General features: G+C 37.4%; 3 protein-coding genes across 7 annotated transcripts; 2 read left to right on the top strand and 1 right to left on the bottom strand.

Annotated features, from left to right (window-relative positions):
- Positions 1–1,767: 1,767 nt before the first annotated feature.
- Positions 1,768–7,908, top strand: Tfb1 (transcription factor B1). 4 transcript variants are annotated; one of them, XM_077426656.1, is made up of 8 exons: positions 1,768–1,812; positions 2,494–2,696; positions 2,913–3,114; positions 3,214–3,370; positions 4,512–5,051; positions 5,144–5,471; positions 5,662–5,837; positions 5,932–7,908. In XM_077426656.1, the coding sequence occupies exons 2-8, from the start codon at positions 2,543–2,545 to the stop codon at positions 6,052–6,054; spliced, it is 1,680 nt and encodes a 559-aa protein (XP_077282782.1). In that variant the 5' UTR covers positions 1,768–1,812; positions 2,494–2,542; the 3' UTR covers positions 6,055–7,908. The 4 variants fall into 4 exon arrangements, with proteins under 4 accessions (XP_077282782.1, XP_077282784.1, XP_077282783.1 ...); XM_077426658.1 differs by having other exon boundaries at positions 1,774–1,806; XM_077426657.1 differs by having other exon boundaries at positions 1,793–1,928.
- Positions 7,909–8,643: 735 nt separating this feature from the next.
- On the top strand, positions 8,644–18,970 carry LOC143908809 (uncharacterized). 2 transcript variants are annotated; one of them, XM_077426616.1, is made up of 10 exons: positions 8,644–9,474; positions 9,903–13,573; positions 13,658–14,070; positions 14,164–14,190; positions 14,346–14,486; positions 14,555–14,676; positions 14,746–14,870; positions 14,957–15,240; positions 15,329–15,511; positions 15,694–18,970. In XM_077426616.1, the coding sequence occupies exons 2-10, from the start codon at positions 10,156–10,158 to the stop codon at positions 15,961–15,963; spliced, it is 4,983 nt and encodes a 1,660-aa protein (XP_077282742.1). In that variant the 5' UTR covers positions 8,644–9,474; positions 9,903–10,155; the 3' UTR covers positions 15,964–18,970. The 2 variants fall into 2 exon arrangements, with proteins under 2 accessions (XP_077282742.1, XP_077282744.1); XM_077426618.1 differs by lacking the exon at positions 14,164–14,190.
- Positions 18,971–20,984: 2,014 nt separating this feature from the next.
- Positions 20,985–23,185, bottom strand: LOC143908810 (brefeldin A-inhibited guanine nucleotide-exchange protein 1-like). Its single transcript, XM_077426619.1, has 3 exons — positions 22,370–23,185; positions 21,554–22,256; positions 20,985–21,485 (listed from the first exon to the last, which is right to left on the bottom strand). Exons 1-2 carry the CDS (start codon positions 22,529–22,531, stop codon positions 22,008–22,010), a joined length of 411 nt encoding a protein of 136 aa, XP_077282745.1. The 5' UTR covers positions 22,532–23,185; the 3' UTR covers positions 20,985–21,485; positions 21,554–22,007.
- Positions 23,186–25,020: the final 1,835 nt, after the last annotated feature.

Below are 25,020 nucleotides of genomic sequence, written 5' to 3'. Positions count from 1 at the left end.
TACCAAAGACCACCAAACGATCGACCACCAATCGATTTCAATTAATGAATTAAGTTCGATACGTTGAAGTTGTCCGGCCAACTTCATAGATAGTCCAGTCACTATGTACATTTAAAAAAGGCATAATTCTGACCCAGGATTTTTCTTTTGGGGGGTGTTGGGGTGTTCAAGAAAAGCTTAATCTCAAGTTTTCGACCTTTGTTTCCCGCTTGCTTTTTTTACGGGAGTCAAAAATGTGAAAAATGGTTTTTCCGCGATAACTTGGTTTCTAATAAAGTTACAAGGTCGAATCTGAGCTCATTTTAAAGTTTTTTTTACGCTCTACAAATTATGTCGTATGACATTTTTACGTATGATCGATTGTTTTCGAGACATCAAACGAGAAAGGGAAATAAAAAAGTATGAGAGATATTTAGTTTTTTTCTTTTTACTCATTATTGTCGTCCGAAATTGCAAAAATGCTTCAAATGAAACGCTTGTAGAGCGTAAAAAAACCTACAATTTTTATTTGTTATTTATTTCATTTCGTTGAAAATTACGCCTTGTAGAGCGCCTCAAAGTGGAGAGTCGTCGCCATCGCGTCAGCGGTAAAGTATTTTTTTCTTATAAACTCATTTCACAAATATTGTCACTTAAGATATAAAACTGCACGCTTTCATGTATTCTTCAATGAAACGGTAAGTGTAATTAAGAAAACTTGACGTACGGTTTCAAAATAGCTACAATAATTTCAGGCTTTGCAAGATTTATTTGCAACTTTGAGGCGTAGTGCGATATGGAATTTTCAACAACATTAAAGTAATAAATAAGAACATTTTACGATTGTTATTGCCGTGCAAGTTTTATTTGAAGCGTTTATACAGATTCGTGTGCGAAAAACGATAAAATAGAAAAAAAACGAAAACTATCGATCGTACGCCAAAATATCACTGAACGTAACTTGTAGAGCGGGAAAAATCCTATAAAATCACCTATTATGTTACTATTTTGCGTCAATGAAGTCGGAAATTTTAGCGAAAGCGTTCGGTGCCGCGTATCGACGTAACCAACGCGCCGCTAACGCGATGACGACGACTCTCCACTTTGAGGCGCTCTACAAGGCGTAATTTTCAACAAAATGAAATAAATAACAAATAAAAATTGTAGGTTTTTTTACGCTCTACAAGTTTTATTTGAAGCATTTTTGCAATTTCGGACGACAATAATGAGTAAAAAGAAAAAAACTAAATATCTCTCTCTCATACTTTTTTATTTCCCTTTCTCGTTCGATGTCTCGAAAACAATCAATCATACATAAAAATGTCATACGACATAATTTGTAGAGCGTAAAAAAAGCTTTAAAATGAGCTCCGATTTGACCTTGTAACTTTATTAGAAACCGAGTTATCGCGGAAAAACCATTTTTTTACATTTTTTACTCCCGTAAAAAAAGCAAGCGGGAAACAAAGGTCGAAAACTTGAGATTAAGCTTTTCTTGAGCCCCCCAACACCCCCTAAAGAAAAATCCTGGGTCAGAATTATGTCTTTTATAATCCGTTTTTTTGTACATAGTGACTGGACTAAGAGGTGGGTAAGTGGCCGGCACAGGAAGCGACGACGACTCGAGATGTCACTTGAGCAACCTAGTGCCGTCAGTCGCCGCAGGTCGATGGTGTTGTTCGTACCGACCGACGCAACGGTCCGTCCGTAGCCGCGCTCGCGATGCGTTCACCCGGTTCACCGCGGTGTGTTTCTGCACATGGCCGTACCGCTCGGCGGATCTTCACGTCTTCACGTTGCTCCGCGGCTTTCGGCAACCCGCCACTGGTAAACGTGCGTTTCTACGACCAATTTTGCTCGCCGTGAACGAAAAACACGTGTTTCTTTCATTGAAATATGCGAAAAGCACCGATTTTCGTGGCGGTAGAGATACTCGGCCGATGAGAAACGTAGGATTATTTATCTCACGTTCGCTGTCATACTCTCTCTCACTCTCGTGTGTTTTTCCACGGCGCCTTTTTCCATCGCGACTTGATGCGATGCGACGCGCCGCGAATAGTCGTTTCCTCAACATCGTGACTATCGTGAGGAAACTGATTTTTCTCATCGTGACCATCGCGTTCTTTGGGCATCCTTTGCGAAGAAAAATTATTCAGACTACACAGGCGTCGCGGTTATAATCGTCGCGCGATATTCAAGGACATCGAAATGTCTCTGAATACTATAGCGGGGGCTACATCTCGCATTTTCTATTCTGTAACTTTTGTAAGAATTTCTTCATTACCCGCGCAAATTGGCGATATCTTCATCTGTTTACTTACTCTAACTTGCTCTAACTTCTATAACTATCATCAAGTTTGTGCAAAATATTTTTTTCTTCCAACTATATTTGTACGCAGTGATAATTTTTTCTAAATAAAATAGACTGTTAATATATTTTACGACTAACAAATGTAACTTTCTTTAAAATTATATATCTACATATTATTTTTACCAAGATATGATTTTTTGTAGGATTATATTTACCATTTTTAAGAGAATTATATCATATTTTGCATCCACCATGACTACATCCTCAGAAGATGTCCTGATGCAAGTGAGTCAAGTGCGTTACAAAAAAGGTGATGGTACTTTATATGTGATGAACGAACGAATAGCATGGATGCTTGATAACAGGGATACCGTATCTGTGAGCCACAAATATGCCGATATTAAATGTACGATCTCGAGAACTTACGTAAATATAATAAATTGATATAATTGATTCAATAAATGTATTATCTTATGTACATATATATATATATATATATATATATATATATATGTATATATATATATCTATCTATACCATGTACATCATTGCAAATCTTTGTGAGACGATGTAAATATATGAATTACATATTAATCGATAACGACGATTGACTTCTTTGCAGTGCAAAAAATATCACCAGAGGGAAAATCAAAAATACAGCTGCAAGTGGTATTACACGATGGTACGTCGTCTACATTTCATTTTGTAAATAAAAATGGACAAGAAGCGCAAATTAAAGACCGTGATGATGTGAAGGAATTATTGCAACAGCTATTACCAAAATTTAAACGGAAAGTTAATAAAGAGCTAGAAGAAAAAAATAGGTAATATGGTTGAAACGTTTTAATTTCAGCTAATATTTGAAGGGTATATAACGAATAATTAAGAACAATTTATATTCACAAACACATTTTTTATTTTAGAACTCTTCAAGAACACCCTATGTTACTTCAATTATATCGTGATCTTGTAATCACGCAAGTTATTTCATCTGAAGAATTTTGGTCACAACATGCTGCAGAGTATACACAAGCCAAAAAGATTCAACGTCAAGAGATAGGTGTTAATAGCGCTTTTTTGGTAGGGATCTTATATGCCGATGTTAGATTTTTCCTTAATGACAAATTAAGAAATAATGGGCTATGAGAGCCGCCGCAAGGTCGGATATACGGAAATTATATTTAAAGACTCTTAGTCAGTACATTAAAATTCAAACGTTTCGGCCCTAGATCGAGCCCTCTTCAGTGACTCATGTATAAAAAGTTGATATGCATGCATACCAACTTATCACAATAGGCTATGTACAAAGTTATTATGCACACATACAATGGTATCGCAATGGGTTAACGCACAACGCAAGCGCAGATATTAGAATTCGCATTTTGAGAACGTCAGGTGCGCGTTCAGATCTCTATGGAGGTACGTATTACGGCGCGTATGTCCGACAAGCATCCGCGCAGCACTCGACAGCGGGAATCAAAGGGGGTGACAAAAAGCAACAAACTGTGGCCCGACAGAATTACAGAATGCATTAACTATTAGGACCATTATAAGAGATGGAAATATGAATAACTTACTGCGTGCTACGCGATTCAAACGTCTCTGATGGAATTCATAGCTATTCCTTGTCTGGAGAGCGATGTATGTTTGTCGGTATCTGAACCACGAATCACGTAGCACGCAGTAAGTTATTCATATTTCCATCTCTTATAATGGTCCTAATAGTTAATGTATTCTGTAGTTCTGTCGAGCCACAGTTTGCTGCTTTTCGTCACCCTCTTTGATTCCCGCTGTCGAGTGCTGCGCGGATGCTCGGACATACGCGCCGTAATACATACCTCCATAGAGATCTGGACGCGCATCTGACGTTCTCAAAATGCGAATTCTAATATCTGCGCTTGCGTTTTGCGTTAACCCATTGCGATACCATTGTATGCGTGCATAATAACTTTGTACATAGCCTATTGTGATACCATTGTATGCGTGCATATCAACTTTTTATACATGAGTCACTGAAGAAGGCCCGATTTAGGGCCGAAACGTTTGAATTTTAATGTACTGACTAAGAGTCTTTAAATATAATTTCCGCATATCCGACCTTGCGACGGCTCTCATAGCCCATTATTTCTTAATTTGTTTTTACTCAGAGCCTTATTAAACATTTGTTTATTTTCCTTAATGTATTATAAGTAATCAATAATGGATTGATTGAATTTTTTAGGCGGATATTAAACCACAAACTGATGGTTGCAATGGATTAAAATACAATTTAACTGTCGATGTGATAGAATGTATATTTAAGACTTACCCAGCTGTTAAAAGGAAACATCAAGAAAATGTGCCTCATAAAATGTCAGAGTCTGATTTCTGGACGAAATTCTTTCAATCACATTATTTTCACAGAGACCGTATCAATGCTGGGACCAAGGATCTTTTTACCGAATGTGCCAAAATAGACGATCAAGAACTTAAGAAAGATCTTCAAACCGGGATAAATGATCCTTTGGTAGATATTACTTCCTTTGAGGATCAAACACTGGATGAAAATTATGGAAGCGGATGTAGTAAATCAGATAAAACATCGGGAAATATTGTACATCAAAATATGATCAAGAGATTTAATCAACATAGCATAATGGTTATGAAAGCTAGCACTGCCAAACAGTCGATGCAAAACAATCAACCACAATTAAATGGATCTGCACCATCTGCAAGTAAAGTAGCAAATAACGAACTGGACGATGGACCAAAGACTAAAAAAGTATAATTTTTTATTCTATTTTATATATTTGTAATTTTATATTTAATAAAATTAAGGATGATTCGTTTAATGCTTTTAAATATTCTTTACAGCATAGAATACAAGAAAAGATAACTTATGATGATCTTGACCAGAGCTGTGACGTAAATACAAATAATGGAGCACCGTTAAATTTGACGCATATAGATAGATATTTGCATGGACCTGTACCAGGATACGGAAATACAGAACCAACTTCGGAAGAATTGTTTGTAACATTAAATCACTTAAAGAAAGAAGCTTCTGGATGGATAGCCGGTAGTATGTTACCGCGGCAAACGGCGACTTCTTTAGTTAGTCCGGCTGCAGCAGTGTCAGCTTTAGGTGAATTAACCCCCGGCGGATCCTTAATGAAAGGTTTCCGAGAAGAAAGTCTTGGACGTAAGATATTCTTTGAAGTATATCCTCGATATTAAAAATGCCATCTAGTAATTAATATTCAATCCACTAATAAATTATTATTAGTCACTTTTTTTGCATTTTTTAATAATAATCGATGTGGAACTGAAGTAACAATTTAAATACATATAAATATGGATAAGTAAGTATTGTATTTAAATACACATTGTAGAGTTAATACCGAAGGATTTAGAGAAGGAATTACGTAACGTATATGTGTGCGCATGTGAGCTATTGAGGCATTTTTGGCGAAGTTTTCCTCCGACAACACCACAGCTTGAAGAAAAAGCTATCAGAATGCATGAAGCTTTACGCAGATTTCATTCTGCTAAATTAAAACCTTTTGAGGTGAGTAGATGTTTATTTCTACACGAGTTAAGCCGGTATATATTTACTTTTACGAAATTCATTATTTTATAATATACAATTTCATTTCTCTCAGGATCGTGTGCAAAGAGAATTCTCTGCGGTTAGTCAGCACTTGACGAGTCATCTCAATCAATTGTTAACCACCGCGTATAGGAAGTTTGCGGTATGGCAACAGCGAAAAATGCAAATGAGGTAGCCGTTCGTTAAAATCCCATAAAACAGTAACGTAAATAAAACAGCAATATTAGTCACATATTGCATTTCTTAATGTTACCGTAATTAGATATTAATGTCGATGTATCTTACAAGAAAAGGAAAAAAAACCAAAGCTATGCCGGGTCCACGCGTCCTGGCTACCACATACTGTTTATTTATTATTGTTTTTAAACACGGTTAGAATTATTATTATTATTTTTTTTTTTTTTTGAATTTCTTTTTAAACTTGTCCAAATCCAATCGCAGTCGATGATGTGTTAACTCACAATTATTTTCATAAAAAAATGTAATTTACAGCTTATTTATTTATTTCTAGTAGACTATACGATATGTTTGAATGCATATATATATATATATATATATATATATACACATTTAAAAACGCACGGACGGAGGATTTTGAAAATGTCTTCTTACGCTCTGGAAAACGTAATGGATTTGTAAATTTATGCGAGAAAAAGTGATTTACTTACACATATAGTCATCTGTTGTCCATAATATGCAACTGTTTTAGTTCAAGTTACGAGTTGTGAGTGTGAGACGGACGACTGCAAATATTGTATGATATCAAAATAACTGTGATACCGCCACTATAATCAAGTTTGTTAATATGCTTGCCTTGAATGCCTTCGTGATTATAATCTGCATCGACTATATTGGCCAATAAGTCCGTGCGGTTTTTGCCGATAGATTTAGGCGCTCTGAGCGCGATTAACTTCAGTTCAAATGTTGGAAGCGTATAATTTGTTTGACAGGCGATATTTCAACGTGTATTAAAAAAGAGTGACGATTAGTTGTGTTTTGTATTATTGGCATCATTTGAAAGATGAACAATCAAAATGAATATTTTCGACATGTTTTTTATTTAAAAAAAGGCAATAACGCGGTGCAAACATGTAAAGAGATATGTATAGTGTATGACGAGGAAAGAATGCATATGCTAGAAATGGTTTGCGAGATTTCGTTCCGAAGATATCAATTTGGTGGGATTGGAAGGGTGTTGTTTTCTATGAGCTGCTTCCGAAGAACAGAACGGTAAATTCGGATGTATTCTGTACCCAATTGGACAAATTGAATGCAGCGATCCACGAGAAGCGTCCAGAATCAGTGATGGTAGATTTAAGCCCTGTGCCATTCGAGAGTCGGCTGGTGGGTAACGTACCTGTGCACAGCTTTCTCTTGTGTACGTATTCCTTACCAGCCGACTCTCGAGTGGCTCGAAGCTTAAATCTAACATTACTGTCCAGAATTGATGAATCGTAAGGGCATCTTTCATTTACACGTAAAAAACCGCACGGACATAAGTCCAATGTTTTGTTGATTCATATAACAATTTGTTACCGTTATGTATTCTTTGATCTCCTTATTTTCGTAATAAGCGAAAGTTGAAACACACACACACACACACACACAAAATCCTTTTGTCGTAGTTGCGATCAAGTCAATATGTTTAAATTTGAATCCTGAGATATACAGGTGTTATTATATCTGACGATATTATCGATTTTTCCTATTGTCTTACTGAGGACAGTGGCATTGGTATACTTTATGATATCTGCGATATACTCAACTAAGTGTCTTAATTGTTGAATCCTATTTTTCTCTCGTGCTACCGGGTAAGGTGATCCGTGAATTTTCGTAAAATGCCTACTCGGTCTTTACCGTAGCAATAAAATTTGGCAGAAGTTTGTAAGAATATAAAAATGGTATCTATCTCAATTGATACGAGTGACCATACTCACGCATTACGCTATTATAATTATTACACTTAGGGGGTAATAATTATAAATATATTCTTACATTATAATTATAATAAATGTTATTATTGTGATGACGAACTTGCATTATCGATATCGTACCTCGATCTTCTCTTTTATCCTTCCCTTCTCATTTTTATGTCATACATTGCAACATTTTGGGTCTATTTTCTATTGCTGAACTGGCTACATTAGTTCAGAGTTTATCTTTTTTACTCCATTGAAGGAAAAAGATAAACTCTGAACTCTCTCTCTCTCTCTCTCTCTCTCTCCCTCTCTCTCTCTCTCTCTCGTGCAGTTAGTTTAGCGATAGAAAACAGACTCTTCGTTTTATTTTGAATTTTTAAACTTAGCACTTAAACTTAAAACAAAATAAGCGAGAACGAGTTTATTTTAATATTCAACAGGTTGCCGACGTACTTTCTTTCGATAAGTTTCGTTTGTTCGAGTTGAAACCGAGCTCGACAAAATCAAGTAGCTTGCAGTTACGGAACAACGTCCATAACACCTAAAGTTTTCACAAAAAGATGGCTTATGAAGCATTCTATTCTCGAGTTATTACCCTGGCTGGCGAATAAATATATAGGTCGTAACAAATCTAAAGGGGTTAATCAATTTATTTGAAAATCCCGCCTGGCATTCACTCCATTCGCGTTGCTTGCACTTTTTGCACTCAGCATCTTCGCTTTCTCTCTCTCCAACGGCTGAATATATTTATCTCATTTCAAGTGCAAAAATGTTTGGGGATTTAAGCAACGCGAACAAACCTATTATTATTAATTTCCCCGAAGCAGACGAAAGATGGCACGATCTATTGTTGATCGGGAGCAAAATGGCGGTTAGTAATGGTCAGCGATCAGCGGTATGGGACAACATTGTGCATGATTGTGCATAGTGAGCACGGATGTCGGTGCATCATCGGTCCTCGTCGCTAGACATCAGCAAATGATCTCGCGCGAGTGTCCAATTGTCGCCGCGATTGGAACGCGCGCCAAGCGGTGCTCGTAATGCGCGCTTCTCGCTGCGATCGCTACATACGCTCGGATCATGTGAGCGCGACTCGCCGTCCAGTGGTGCTGTCGCCGCCGTCGCCGCTGGTGCCGCTGGTGCCGCCCGAGTATCGCGTGTCGCGCGTTTGTCGTGCGGAGACTCTCGTTCGTGTAGCCATATTTACACCGGTGTTTTTCACCGAGACGTCGTCGTATCCGGTGACCCGACGAGTGTCGCACCGTCTCGCGACATTCGGCCCGCCGTATGGTCGCGTGTCCACCGAGAGGACATCGTCGCCGTCGCCGTCGCCGTCGCCGTCGCCGTCGCCGTCGTTGTCGTCGTCGTCACCGTCAACGTGCCGCCGAGCATGCGGCGGCTGTTTCCCGCCGTCCCGTCGTCGCCGTCGTCGGGCGTGCAGTGCCCGCGTCGATTGTCATCGCTGTCGATCGTAGCTAAGCGTCACGCGTGTCACGACGCACGGAAGGACGCTTCATCGGCGAATAATCTCGGATCCTGCGAACGCTCGCGATCGTTCGTCGTCACCTATTCGAGCTCGCTCGCTTGCTCGACCCCACAGTACTCCAGAGACTTACGATCAGTCGGCTGCAACGCGCACTTTCCCATTGTGCTTCGTCCTGGATCTTGTGTAAAACGTAAGTCAATCCACGAGTTTTTTCTCCCTTTACCGTTTGCGCGATCGATTCTTTTATCAGCGCGGGGGCCTGTGTATTACCTTGATATCACGATTATGGGAATACCATATAATCGCTTTGTGCTAATTGACAGAATTAATGAGTGGAAGGGACTGTCATAGCGATTGTAGTGCGTTTCTTTCCTCGACAAGTGTTGCTTCATCTTTTGATAATCTTATTGTTCATCTTATAACTAAACATTTTTTGGAGTGACAATGTATTGTGTATAAGTCAAATAAAATTTGACTTATTGGGGTACAAAGAATACAGCTTGATTTAAAAGTACTATATAATTTTCATTTCTTTGTTTTTAATAAACGCTATTTGTTTATTGTCTACTGTGAAACAGAGTCAAGTATACATAGCTTTATTTTTCTTTCTTTTTTCAGAGAGAATAGAGGGAGCCTTTGCGCGCGATATGCTGGTAATCCTGATGCTTGGATGAACTTCTTATGACTACATTTACTCTTGAAATGTGTTTTTCAGTATATAAGTTACAAAAGAGTGGAAATAACCTTATAGAAGTTGTGATAAAAGTTATGTTATGAGAGAGAATATTTTGGGGTGTACCCTGGACATTGTCAAACAGAAGAATCTGCTAAATATATACCAAGCGAGGCACTGTAGTGCCAAGCTTGGGTAATGGATCCCGTTGGTCCATGGTACACGTCGTATAATCGTCTAACTGCGGGCAGCTCCACTGGCACGTTTCAATCGACGTCGACTACAACTAGTGACTTTGTACCTCATCATTTAGCAACAGCTGCCACGCCGGCTGTGCCATCAACAACTACGTCGCAATTACTTTTACAAGCGGCTCATACAACAGCAACTCTGGCGGGTCAACCATCCCCTTTTAACCCAGGGGGGTTTTTATCTCCACCCTCTGTGGGTTATGAAGTCTTTTCACCTCTGTTTCATCCTAATACCAAGCAGGCGCATTATGTTACTCAACATAGGCAAGTACTTGCTCAAGCACAAGCGGTATCAGCGACAAAACAAAACACGACTGAATCGGATATCTCCACATTAAGGGAGAATTATAGCTCGGCTCATCAAGCTACATTTTTCGAGCAGCAGGGAGCATCGACGTCACCTACGACATCGACATTAGCCTGGACATCTCAGAATAATACGCAGCTTCCTAGCCCATTTGGTATTTTACCACACGAGAGCGTCGTTCCGTCGTCTCCGGGTCCGCCTTCTACGAAATCTAGTGGTACTGGCTACGAAAATACGTTTAATGCCCATTTTAGTACAACACAGACCATAAACAACATTAACGCATCTCAAATAACTACTCCGTCTGTATGCAACGCAGATTTCAAAGCGTCTGGTTGTCCGACTGACACAAAAAAGTCGATCAGCGTGAGACCTCAATCACCTACCGTTAGCGTAAAGTCCACTATTTCTACGTCACAAGTCAGCAGTAATCAAACATTCTTTCATCAAGTTCCAACCTTTAATTCTGACACCTTGTCTGATAGTTATCCAGGCACTGGTAATGGAGGTCAGTCTGTCACTGAAAATGAAAAAGTGCAATCACTGCAACATCAGCAATCGTGTATCGTATCGACACCAAGCAACTCTTCTGGCAAAGAATACAGAATACCGCAACCGTCCTCGAGATCGACCACATCGACAACGATTTTTCTAAGTGCTCCGGTGCGATCAGGCTCCGCGCAGGTAATTCAGGATAAGCAGGGGACGCGCAACGGCAATTTTGCGTCACCTAACAAAACGGTATCTGCCACCACGACTCAACAGAATATTCAGACCAAAGGACAGACAAAGATTTATCCAGACCTAGGGAGCCACGGAATTGAGCACAGACGAAACGAGCAACAGGGACATGATAACAGTCAATCATCCCCGATTAGTTTCTCCATCATGGAAAGTCGCAACTTGAGTTATACTACAAATAGTACCACTAACTGCAACAACACCAATGGTAAGCTTACGACCAACCAGAGGACATCATCCAACTTACAGCATTCTCAGCAGCAACAGCAGCAGCAGCAACAAACGTTTCATGTTTTGAATCAGCAACAACAGCAGCAACAGCAGACTACATCATATAGACATTATTTGACGGGATCAACGAGCGATACAGAATATCATCATCCGGGCAGATCCAAGTCCGCAACTTCAACGGATTCTGCTTACTCGTCCAATACCTCGACACAAAACGGACCCGACTGCAGTGTCGTTGTTCCACGACGACCAAGTCCTCTGCAGACTCATTCGCAGGCTAGTCCCTTGGGTCATGTACCAAGTCCGGCGTATCCCATGTATAACAGTCCGTTGGCAACCATGTCGTCACCATCACCGTTGCAACAGCACGAGACCAACGGTAGTCAGTGTACTAATGGTGCATCATATAAGGGCGGAGTCACTCAACAAGTCGCTCCACCGTCACCTTTGGATGTCACCGTTCCCAGACCGGCATCTCAGGGACAGGTAGCTTACTCATCGGTGATCACACGAGCATTAGGCACTACGGAAAATAACAAGACAGCTTACAGCGCGGAGAGTAAAACGTATGAGAGACAACAACAACAAGATTTTTCGCAAACGCAAAAGCAACAGGTCTGTTGGGAAAATGACAACCGGCAAACAGCAAACGGCAATAGGAAGTTTTCCGTCTATACTGGTGCGAATACGGCGACTAGCGACATAAATGCACAGAGCTTACCGGTCCAACAGCAAGTACAAAGGCTTATGAATGTATCGGCGGATAGGCAGCAGTCGTATTTCGAAGCTAATCAAGTGGCGCTGCAAGATTTAAGCAGCTGTAGGGGAGACCCAATGAGCATCGTAAAGAATTTACAAACATTGCAGCAAGGCCCCTGCTTGCAACAACATACGACTGCCGCTACCTCGGTTGGTACGGCAGAACAAGAAAAGCAGGTTGAAGAACGGCGAAAAGCCGATAGCGTCAATAAAAAGAGGAAAAATTTGGAAAAGGGTGGACATGGCACGCCATTATCTAACGAGATTACGGGCGGTACGACAATGACGGAATATCTCAGTAGGATACCTCCGCCTGCGCACCATAATGCGGCGAATCAACAACAGCAAAATGGTTACTTCGAATTTGAACGGTGGAATATACCGCCACCGGCCACCAAGATGTTTCCGACCGCATCCGCCGCCTTTGGTTCTCAGTCGTCGTTGCACCATTCGAGTAACTTCGTAGGCACTCCGGCTCATCAGCACCAATCATTAATGGTGTCGCATCATCACGCACCACCACCCATCCCATATTTTCCGGCTTTTCATATTCCCGCGGGTCATCACCCACATCACTCGCACGAATTTCAGTCCTCGGTCGAAATAACGCCGATAGGATTCGGCGAGAACACCACAAACCAAAACACTAATTATAATCAAGAGGTCAGAGATGATCAGCCTAAAGTAATTGTTCCTAATATTGAAGAAGAATTAGGCTTTCTTCAACAAGACCAGCAACTGATGCAGAATATGAATCAAATAAATAAAGACTTTAAACAGCCCAACAGAGATCCTAATACGGGCTTTATGACGAGTTATTTAAAGTTTTTGCAAGGTGAAAGGGACCCTTCTCCACCACCTGCTATACGTGGTGGTAGAAAAGCCACATGGAATAGGTCAAAACTGTATATACCTGTCGAGCCAAGTAAACCTGCGGAAGCTTCGAATGGTGAAAGTGTTAAACCTCAAGAAAAGCCGATATTAGTAAAGGAGACGTCGGTTAAGGGAACACCGGCGATAGATTACGCTAATGATCCTAGGTATTTTCCGTTACCGAAAGAAAGGAAAAAATTAAATTTTGATTCGAGCGACGATGGATTTACTAGTGATGACGATTTTCCATTTCCTTCTAAGAAAATGGAAAAAAAGGTGCAGAATGTTAATAATACGAGTAATATTGAAATTGTTACTGTTAAGCCGGAAGGAAAAGGTAAGAAAGGCCGGCCTATTAAGCCTGGTGGACCGACGGATAGGAAGAGAAGAGCTGCTGCGGCAGCAGCTGCAGCAGCAGAAGCAGAGAAGAAATCTTCGAAGAAAATTGAAGAAGGTAATATAAATATATCTATTATATAAATGTTGTTTTTTCAAGTTAGTACTTTACTCCTTTGAAAACATACATTGTTTTGCACAGTGGATCCTTTACTTCTCCCTCCCAGACGCGAAACATCAAGAAGAAAAGCAAAAGAGAAAACGTCAGTGAAACAATTTTTAGATCGACAACAAGGTATAGATTATTTTGATAATGATGAGGAACAGATAGATTCCGATTCCGATCCAGCATGGACACCTGCTGTAAAATTGGTTGGAGATGAAGAAGAGAAAAGGAAGAAACGTGCGAGACCCGTCATCACGAAAAAGATTAGGAAGATGCTAGAAGAGGATGGTTATTCGTCCGGGGAAGCTATTATCTCAAAGAAATCAACGAGGAAAAAGCATGAGACGCCCTCAAAAAATTCTAATAGTTCCAGCAAACTTTCTTGCAGAATTGATGAAAAATTAGTAGCGGCGGCAAGTGACGAAGATATCGATATCTCGCCATTTAAGGTATCTAATATATTCTGCAAAGATCTTTTGCATATTGTATTGGCCATATCTGATGAATAACAAATTAATAATCGTATCATATTTTGCATGCAGCATTCGATAGGCAACTCAGAAGACGCGGTAATCTTTAATATTATTTTAATTAAAATTTGCTAAATAAAAGAATACCTAAGCATTAAATTTGTTACACAAGAGGCTTATAATAATATCGTTGTGTAATTGAAACATATTATTGAATTCAACAGAAAGTAGTAATATTTTTCTTTACTTTCTAGTCTGGCGAATTTGTCGTGATCAAAACAGACTTAGATGAAGAAGAAGACCCTCCTCTTTGGAGGATAGATGGCAAAACATTACTCCAAAAATATCAGCCATTCAAATCCAGTGGGAAAACTTTATATAGAAACATACCTACGGTAAAATTTAATTAAACGTTTCAGAATACAAAGAATATCATTATTTTATAATTTTCATTCTTTTACAGTATTCTGCATGGGTTTCACAAAATCGTCACATATATCAACAAGTGCCAGTGAAATTCTGGCAACAAGGCAAGACAGAAACAATTGTGGAATTTTTGAGGGATGAGATGATCATTGATGACAGGTGAATATGTTTTAACAATTTCGACAAATTTTGTAATTTCTTATAGCATTTATTTCTATTTGATTATAGTGAGAACATCGATAAATTTATGAAAGAAACCGAAAAATATCAAGATAATTTTGAAGTATACATACAGACATTAATTTCACAAGCTCTGGATTCTAATTTTCTCACTGAAATATTTCAGGAACAAGGTAAAGTGAAATTAAACTGATATTTCTTATCATTGATATGCATCATGATGAAATAATAATTATATATGTTTCTTATTATTGCTTAGATGATTATTTTCTATCAAATGTTAAGACTGTCGATGAAATAACAGAAGAAAGAAAACGTCGCCTTTTGTTCACAACTAAGTGGAAAACAAGTGTCGTGACGGCAATATCAACGTGGCCATGTGTTAACGTGCTTAAAGATCTGCTGCCATCAGAATATAAAGGGAAATTTTGTGCTGGTTGTCAGCAAGCAAAAATCTATGCAAGAGTTTTGCTTTATGGACAGCCATATAATGGTACTACATTAGAAGGCTCGCCACCCGATCCAAGAATACCTCACGAAAAAGTATGATATGCAAATTGAACGTGATACGATGTAATTTATTAGATTAGATTTAATCAATTAATCTTTACTTATTTTTATTCTTTCTTAGGACTTTTTGTTGTGCCGTATTTGTCAAAAGAAGGTGGCCTTGTATAATAAAGTCGCTCATCAAAAATATCTAATGTTCTTGGAATGTGCGAGAAGAGTAGCAGATAAAAAGGTAGCCGATCCGCATAAGGACACTACAATAATATTAAACGAATTATTAGCAGATGAAACATGGTTGAATCAAGTAAGTTTATTTTCATTTTCTTTAGTTATAATCTCAAAAGCCTTATTTATTGTCTTATCAATATCGTAAATTATAACAATTTAAATTCTTATAATAATATATGTTATTGTTTTAAAAAAATAAAAAATAATAGTATAAAATAATAGTATTCTCTTAGACAAAGATAAACTTTTCTTTTTTAGCTTTTCAAAGAAGTGAGGAGTATTTGGGCTGAAATCGATAGCATGGAGCAGCAAGCCAAGGCTAAAGCAAAAGTGAAATCAAAAGCAGCACTGTCGTCATCAGTGAAGCAGTATCATAGAGCAGAGACAACAGTAGCAAGTGCTCCTATCGTACTTATGTCTAAAAGGACTGCTGATAATATTTCTGATTCACAGGTGCCTATACAGAATACCGAAAATAATCCCCAAACAATATCTAGTGACGTACAGATGAGCAGTGAACCATCTTAGTGGTATTATGATAACTGCTTATATCTAATACAAAATGCATCAATTAATTGTTCGGTGATACATTTAATAACACAATTGGTGTGATATTTGTTACACCAATATCGATACCAATCAAATGGACGTCTTATTATGGTAATAATGAAAAACCTTGTATAGATATATACTATGAGATATGATCGAAAAGTGTAACCCAGAGACTATAGTTGTAAAAATTGTGTGCGTATGTGTTAGATAAATATGAGAGAATTCACACGTACACATGTGTAAGTACACCAAGCATATGTAACATATTCATATTTGGTACAGAAGTTTAGCTCTATCCGAGATTTTGCCATTATAGTATAATGATAGCATAATAATTATTATAGCAGAAACTGATATTCATGTGAATATAGGCAAATAATTTAATCTTTGTATCATGATCATCTTATACATTAGCTCCAATATATATTACGAGATCTGAAATGAGTTGAAATATTACGATGATATGATGCATCAAACGTCAACTCTCTGTATCATATTTGCATCGCATTTTATTAAATCGAAAATACTATTCCTCTGTGGCACTATATTATTTTTCTAGGTATCTTACATAATTATACAAAAACATTTTTTACAGAATAATTTACAATAATTATATAATATTTTAAATAATACGTATACACACAGGATTTGTAATTGTTTAAATTTTGTCTTGCATATATATGTGTACACATAATTATATATTAATTATATAGAAAAAGCAAGTACTTTGGTGCTACAGTAAAACCAAATTCACGCCTCCATTATTTCAAAACAAATGAAATTTTTTTTTAAATTTTTAAAGAAATTTTGCAAAATTTTTTATCTATAAAAATGTCTACACTTTTTTACTTTCAAGAGAATCTTGCAAATTCCAAAATTCTGATTTTTATGAAACTTTACATGTGGAGAAGGGGAAGGAATAGATGAATTTATAAATTTTTAGTTGCGGCCCAAAAACGATTCTAAGGGGAAGCCATCCCTCATATAGAGCGGTTTTTCCTTTTTTCGATATATCTCGAAAAGTATTCAAAACATTTTTTTGATATTTCGTGGTTTCATCCTCTAGAATCCGTTTTTGGCCGCAACTAAAAATTTCTAAATTTATTTAATCCCTTCTCCCCTCCCCCTACATGTGTGTAAAGTTTTATCAAAATCAGAATTTTTGGTTTACGAGATTCCCTTGTTAGTATGTTTTTAATGTGTCATATATTTCATACAATTGATACATTTAGTAGATATTTCTTCCAATGTGTCGTATTTTATACAATGATACGTTCAGTAGATCTTTCTTCCAATGTAACATAATGATATATGTATGTAAATTCTTCCGTGTTAGAGCAATTTACATATAAATAAATTTGAATATTTTATACTGCAAAACGTATTTTGAAAGAAAAGATTGTGTTAAATGTTAAATGTTTCTATGTTTTTAATATTTTCATTACTATTCTATATTTTTTAATTATCACTAAGAACCTATTTTTTCCAGTATAACATCTATTAAAAATTTGTAACAATATGACATGTAAGAAATACTTTATTTCTTGTATTGAAATTATTTATTGTAAAATATGTGAAAATTAGAAAGGAATATAAGAATAACATAACATGAAAATAATAATTTGTCGAGAATTAAAATATTATTAATAGTTTCTTTTTTTACGAGAAATACACATTAAAATAAATTGCAATAAAAGAAACAAAAAACCTTAATTTTAAAAAATGTAACTTTTTCTGAAATTTTTTTCAGTGTATTCACAAAATGAATTGTGAAAAATCGAAACTTAATTATATTTGAGTTAAGGCTTTGTAGTGCGATTCTGTAACTCATTATGCTGTTGTTATGTGTTGATAACGACAGTTACGCAGATAGATATACTATATTGTAAAAAAGCTGCGCAACGACAATATAACGATAACGATACTGCATAACGAGTTACAGAATCGCGGCCCTGAACTCTTTCCGATGTCCTGTAAGATTGTGACGTCAGAAACGAGAAATAACACCCTATTTTGTCGTGTATGTCATTCTCAAATAAAAAGACATTTCGATAAAAAATCACAATAGATCGTTTCAGAACACTTGTAAAAAATTGGCCGAAAACAATTCTTTTCCCTCGACACTAAACAAACAGCCGTAAAATGAATGTAATATGATGCAGGCTTATGCGCAGGTGCATGACTAGTTTTCGTATTACATATTCATTCATTTTACGGCTGTTTGTTTATTGTCGAGGGAAAAGGATAGTTTTCGGCCAATTTTAGAAGTTTTCTGAAATGATCTATAGTTTTTATCGAAGTTTTGTCCTTTTATTTGAGAATGGCACACATGACAAAATAGGGTGTCATTTCTCACCTCTGACGACGTCATAATCTCACAAGATGTCGAAAAAAGCCCAGGAACCTTGAAGCAAAAAAAAAATATATCTGAAATATATGTTAAGATCGATTCTTCAAGTACTTTCCAATAACTCATAGATGTTTTAAAATAGCGCGATAAGAATTTTGTTGTACATTAAAAACATTACATATTTTAAGTGACATTGTGCTTATGATAAATTCAATTATTATTAATCATTATATTATTACATTATTATTGATATCATTGTTTAAATCTAACTGTTTAAGTTTTTAACTTGTTTCCAGATTTATTACAAAAAAAAAAGAATTTTTTAACGAACGAAGTGATATGCATGTATGGAGTGCGAATGTATTTTTGAAGATATATCAAATTATATTTGTGTAAATTGTAAAGATATAATTGAGTGAGTGAGGATGATATAACTGCTGTGCGTATCAGCGAACTACAGGACAAGAATTATAAGCATCTTTCGTATATTTCGACGAATTGAAATTCGTATATTGATGATTATTCCGGCGACAATTGGTTGTATAATAAATTATCGGCTGGTTTATATTGAGAACTAAAATGCGGGCATTTGAATAGTGACACAGAACAATTAATAAATAAAGTATACTGCTACGGAAGCATTTTCTTTTAGCGAATGTGCCATGCAATAGTTCATATAAAATGTATTTTATATTGCGTGCGATAATTCAATCTATGTAAATCGATCGCTGGTAGATCAAATTCTTTTTCATAAGATTATTACACATAGTTATTATTCACTCATTTAAAATACGATGGACAGTTATCAATTATATATTATATAAAACGAGACAATTAATATTATTGTTATATCATATCAGTTTTCTTATAGTAAAAATTTAAGGAAATAATTTTGTTTGATTGTAAATTGTTTAATGTTTTTTCCATTCACGCAACTCAATTATGAAGAAATATTAATCGCAATGAAATAATGTTACAGTATTTTCTGTTATCGAATCATGAAGAAAGATTGATCAAAATTATATTGTAGTGAAATTTTCAAGGCCAGGTCAATATGATCGATGTTTTCTCAAGGTGATGCTGGATTCGTCAGTATAACCGGCAAAATTACCATTTTCTATGTTATCGACCTTGTATAAGACAAGGATAGCAAACGTTTGAATATTTCCGTTGATTGCCGATCCATATAGTTAATTACAATAGGCGGCTGATAGGTGACAGCGTCGTCAATTGTGAAATTAGAGTCCCTCTAAAGCCCGGTGTCCACGATGCAAGAACTGTGTCCAAGTTTCGGTTTAAGCCAATGAAACTGCTGCTTTTCTGTAAGAGCTGCAAGTTGATTGGCTTAAACCAAAACTTGGACAAGTTCTTGCATCGTGGACACCGGGCCTAATGCCCGTTCTAGACTGAAAGATCCTACTCTCGGCTCATCCTTTTTTCTATACGTGACATAAACTATAGATTTTTACCTGTTTTTACCCGTCTAGGCTGCGTTCCAAAATTCACTCTAGTTAACTAAAATGCTACAGTGTATGTACGTGACGTAAACTATAGATTTTAGTTACCCAGAGTGAATTTTGGAACGCAACCCTACACTAAGTACTACTCGGATGAGCCGAGAGTAGGATTCGTATGTATTTGACCGGAAATGAATGTCCGGGAAAGAATCTACCATATGAAATCGTTTGTATTTCGTATGAAGACTTTTGAAGTGCAATTGAAAAGGTTTGTGAGTCATTCGTTTAATTGTAATTATTTTTACACCATGCATATTTAGCCGAAATAGATAAATTAATAAAAGTTTTTATAAGGAATCGTTTGTATTTTGTATGAAGAGTTATGAAGTGTGATTAAAAAGGTTTGTGAGTCACTCAGATAATTTTAATTAAATATTTATAAACTCGGTAATTAGCCGAAATATAGATTTTTAGTTATTTATGTTAAAAGAAGAAGGCGCTAGTGTTCCCGAAGGTCCGTCTGCAATCAGAATTAATATGAACGTTTTAAAAATTATTTTATACTGAAATAAATAAATATACAGGCTAATAAGTCTGTAGCTATAAGCAATAGTTGCTAATTAAGTTTGTAAAGATGTACCAGCTGTGCAGGGTAAAGAGCAGGTTATCTCAAACGCCCTGCCACAACCCAATTAAAAGACTTAAATGTCATTACCGCTGAGAAGTACTTCTTGCCATTTAAGTTAGCATGTCAGAGCAACCGAATTGTCCATTGCGTTCCACCTTGAATTTTTTTTACAGTCGTTTATTAGGATTGCCCTACTTTTAATTTGAGCACTTTTAATGTATTATTATTATTAAACTACCGATATCGATATATTATTAGTAATTTAATATTAAAACTTGACAGAGTGACGTAAACTAATTCGCTCATAGTATTATAACAAAGTATTATGCGTTCAAATTCTCGAAAGCTAGCTTCTTTACTATGCTCTCTCTTTATGTCGATCGATTCAGATAAAAATCTCCGAAGTCTTTCTTTCTCTCGCGATATTCCTAGAGTAAAACTGTACAAAAACTCTACGAAAGTGGCGATATTTTTCACGGATCTGGTTTGAGTCTCGGCTCTTGGGGAAGGTACAAGGTACGCATGTAGAAAGAGTACGCCAACACAGTTTATCCTGCTAAAATGGTTATCAATCTCTATAAGTTCTTTATTGTTTACACATAAATTATAGAATATCTAAACGTTTCTTTTTTTTCGATGTCCTGTGAAATTGTACAATAGAGTTACAAATAAAGATAAAACCACACTTTACGTATAATCTGATTCAGTCTTTGCTAATGTTACATAATAACGTGCGAAAGAACTAACAGTTAGACTATTTAAGAGGCTATTTAAGAATTTTAATTAAGATACTGAAAGCATAAAACTGTTCAGCTAGCTTTACACAAAGATATTGGTCTTCTTCTTTATGAAATCGTCAAATTATGATTATGATACATTTCTACATTATCACCAGCATCGAATCTAATCTTATTTATCGTGATACTCTTGAGAAACTGTTAATCCATTGTCTTAACTCGATCGCGGCGCAGAACTGTCCACCAATGTTGTTCCTCTCCCTCCAATCAATTCCCGTAAAAGCTGTCTACATATTGAACAGTCGATACAACGACGGCGGATTAGTCTGAAATTAAGCACATGTTAACAATCACTCTTCTTACTAAAATCACAATTCTCTTTTTAATTGCATACCTTGATTATGACATAGACCAGCACGGGAGTCAGATCGTCGGCAGCAGGTATGCCTTTCTCCGACGCCATGGAGAGGAGATTCATGATGGTAGTCGCGCAACGAAATACACACTGCAACTTATCCCTAGGAGTCTTATACGCCGATATCACAGCCAATTCAGCCTGCGCCCATGACCAATGGCATTCGTAATGATGAACTTTTAAAATGTGTAGGTCCTTGTGATTTGGATGAGTTACGACCTTTGCCAACTTTTTGATGTGACCGTGAAAAAGCTGGTCCCTTTATACATCTCCATCTTCATTTAGATAGAGCGCATTGTGGTGCAGCCACCTGGCCACGTCCTCCGGCGAAGTACCAAGCAGTCCTTGTTCCTGCAAGTACTGCACACCCTTGCCGGGCTTCCAACTAAAGATCTTGATATCGGCCTCCCATACCTCCTTTTGTTTCTGTACTTCATACTGCTCCGGCGAGTCCGGCACCTCCTTGTTGCCAGTCAGACTGGAGACTGGAGTTGGCCGACGAGAGGCTGCCAGCGCTGCCGTAACGCGGTAGCGGGGTCTCCGGCATCGTATCCGGTGGATGTGACAATAGTTGCTGATCCGCTGGCACGCTGGGATTTACGTAAAGATCCCGACTCCACTCCACCATGCATTTCAGAATAGACACGAGGCACTCGAGACCACGAATGCGCATGGATTTCTCCTGAAAGAGCAAGACACTAATATTACAAACAAAACTTTATATTGCTTGTTTCGAAGAACATTCTCTGTTCCAAATAATACACCTATCCTGTCATCCTCTTTCTTATAACGCACCTGATTTGGCGATGCACCTAGCTCCAGAGCTTGACAACCTTGAACAATCTTAGAGAGATCATTGATGAGCTTCTCGAAGAGATTCGCTGCTGAGATCGCAATCGTAGTTAACGTAGATGTCGACGACGCTCTGGGCATCCGCACAGATCTTCGTAAGCGCATGTATGACCATCCACTTGTGCTCAAAAGAGCTGCTACAGGTCTCGAGGATGTTCATAAAGATCTCCTTAAAGAACACCTCAATCTGCATCTTGAGGTGCATCTTGAAACGGGCGAGCAGCGCCAGGAACAGCGCTAACGACAGCTCGAACACTTCCGGCACCAAAGACACGCCATTCTTTGACAGCACGACACACAAGTACTGTTTAATGGTGATAACAAACATCTCGTTAGAGCGCAATATTGGACCGGCATTCTGCAAGATTCCCAGAAGTAACTGAAGCGACAAGATCTTGGAACGGAGCTCGTGCGATATTGGATCGGGAGTGCCGTCCGGCAGCGGTTTCATGGAGAGCTTGCAGAGAGCGCGAAACACCAGGACTGCATCATTTTGCAGCACATGGGTGAATTTTGCAGTTACCATGTTGTCATTCTCAGTGGCTGCCGTTCTAAGTGGGAGATGGCAACATCGCCGGTGAAATACCACTACTTTCATCGTTTCCTTACTTACTCGGTTAGGCGGAGCGCGTGCCCCGAGGGCTTCGTGCCCCGGCGGTCACGGTGTTCTAGAGCCAAGCGTGTCAGAGTGGCGTGAGGCCTCGCGGCCGATCGCCGTTAAGGGGATGCTAAAGCTAAGGCCAAACTTCCTCGACGTCGGTAATGTCAACTCTGTCAACTAAAAGCAAAGGCCGAACTCATGGTAGAAATACAAGGGTATGCTCTTGCGCATATTTCCGAACCCAGCCAATCAGTGACTTGTTCAAGCTTACGTCACACTGAGCGGCACATTTAAGCAGCGAATCTATAATAGTCATTTATAAAAGCATTTTGAGCGGACAATATGTGAATACAAAATAATGTTGATCATTTATGTGAGAGAAAATTCTGTTTTATAAATAAATAAATATATATAAACGAAAATATATAAATATAAAAAACGCACGTGACATACGGATAAACGCTCATCGTTTCCCGAATTTGTCTCTCGTTGTAGATGTTAGAAACGTTATTGTTATTTGACGAATTTTATAATTATTTTATGTGGGTTTGTCTAAATATATGATATTACAGAAAATATTATTATTATTAAGAAAAAAAGAATTGTGTGCATTGAATAAAAATCTAATTCTGCGAATTATTAGTTTTAATCAAAACTGGTCGGAAAACGATTGGAAAAGAATTGTCAGCTGAGACGCAAAACAAAAATATATTGTGGCGTACGACATAAAGAACTATATATGCAGAGGAAAGATGCAGATAAAAGATCAAATAACAATAAATGCAAATATTTAATATACAGGTTTTTTATTAGTAAATTTTGACATCTTTCTTTTTTTTTGCCTGTGATTTGCGATTGCAATCGCTCGGTTCATTTCGCGCAGCCTAATATATGCCCTTTCACATTACACGTCATTGCGTACACTGTAATAATCACAAACGAATTACTCGACATAAACAGCGAACCGAGCGAACGCAGCCATTGCGAATCACCGAGTACATCCGATTCATTCCGATGCTACACGAATATGACGTAAGCTTAAACAAAAGTGGTGGGAATGCGCAGTGGTCTGACACGGTATGAGCATACCCTTGTATTTCTACCATGGCCGAACTGATATTGGAGACCTCGCGTGGTGACAACGCGAAACTCCGGTTTCAGTGTTACCAACTAATTTCAGGTTCTATGAAGTGGTGTATGTCCGTACACGTACACACACCACTGAATTGCTCACACGGACGCACGGTGGAGAGACATATGCTATAGACGCGGCAACGTTGCCGGCGTTGCCGCGTCTTGGATTCTTTAGCAATACGGCCTGAACCTGAAAATGCTTTCTGGCCGTCCGCGTAGCAGAAGGCAGTAACGTATCAAGGCTGATAAGCATCCGTTTTTTATAAATTACATATATTCTTATGCACACATGCGTATATATATATAATATCTATCTAATTATTATGTGTATGTTTATAATTGTTTGATGACAAATAATAACAGTAGCACAATTGGGAATGTGAATTAGTATACATAGTATATATTGACGCGGGTACTTATTAGACTTGGCAATTTACTGCATCTCTTGCACCTTAAATAATTTTTTTCTTGTAATGTAAATGAATGATGTAAAACTATTTCAAAGGATCTATCGATCCATTGAATCCATTCTTGATGGAATAAAACAATAACTTCTATAACACAAATGCAATAAATATTAAATTTATATAGTATTGATTTATATAACTAATTTTATTATGTCTTTATATATATATAGAAAAATATACACTCAGTCTTAGCATCAGAGTAGAGGGTAACGCAGCTGATGAACAGTATACATAACAAATTGAATAAAAATCTGAATTATTATAACATAATGATATTAATAATTAAGATTTTTATTCAGTTTATTGTTAATTATCTATAACTGCATAACGTGTGCAGTAAAGCGGCTGTTTTAACGCGAGCGATATGTTTCGTCGACGGATGATTAGCTAAT

This window comes from Temnothorax americanus, unplaced genomic scaffold, assembly GCF_048541705.1.
Source record: "Temnothorax americanus isolate GAGA-0224 unplaced genomic scaffold, ASM4854170v1 Scaffold117, whole genome shotgun sequence".
NCBI classification, from domain to species: domain Eukaryota; kingdom Metazoa; phylum Arthropoda; class Insecta; order Hymenoptera; family Formicidae; genus Temnothorax; species Temnothorax americanus.
The sequence above is the reverse complement of the archived record's forward strand: the minus strand, read 5'-3'. Positions and strand labels throughout refer to the sequence as shown.

Excerpts from the sequence above, each read along its gene's own strand:
- Tfb1 (XM_077426656.1), top strand. The coding sequence starts at position 2,543 with ATGACTACATCCTCAGAAGATGTCCTGATGCAAGTGAGTCAAGTGCGT. Across the intron at positions 5,052-5,143 it reads ATGGACCAAAGACTAAAAAA|CATAGAATACAAGAAAAGAT; the intron begins GTATAATTTTTT and ends TATTCTTTACAG. Across the intron at positions 5,838-5,931 it reads CTAAATTAAAACCTTTTGAG|GATCGTGTGCAAAGAGAATT; the intron begins GTGAGTAGATGT and ends CATTTCTCTCAG.
- LOC143908810 (XM_077426619.1), bottom strand. The coding sequence starts at position 22,531 with ATGCGCTTACGAAGATCTGTGCGGATGCCCAGAGCGTCGTCGACATCT. Across the intron at positions 22,257-22,369 it reads TAGGTGCATCGCCAAATCAG|GAGAAATCCATGCGCATTCG; the intron begins GTGCGTTATAAG and ends TTGCTCTTTCAG.
- LOC143908809 (XM_077426616.1), top strand. The coding sequence starts at position 10,156 with ATGGATCCCGTTGGTCCATGGTACACGTCGTATAATCGTCTAACTGCG. Across the intron at positions 14,071-14,163 it reads TCGATATCTCGCCATTTAAG|CATTCGATAGGCAACTCAGA; the intron begins GTATCTAATATA and ends TTTTGCATGCAG. Across the intron at positions 15,512-15,693 it reads ATGAAACATGGTTGAATCAA|CTTTTCAAAGAAGTGAGGAG; the intron begins GTAAGTTTATTT and ends TTTCTTTTTTAG.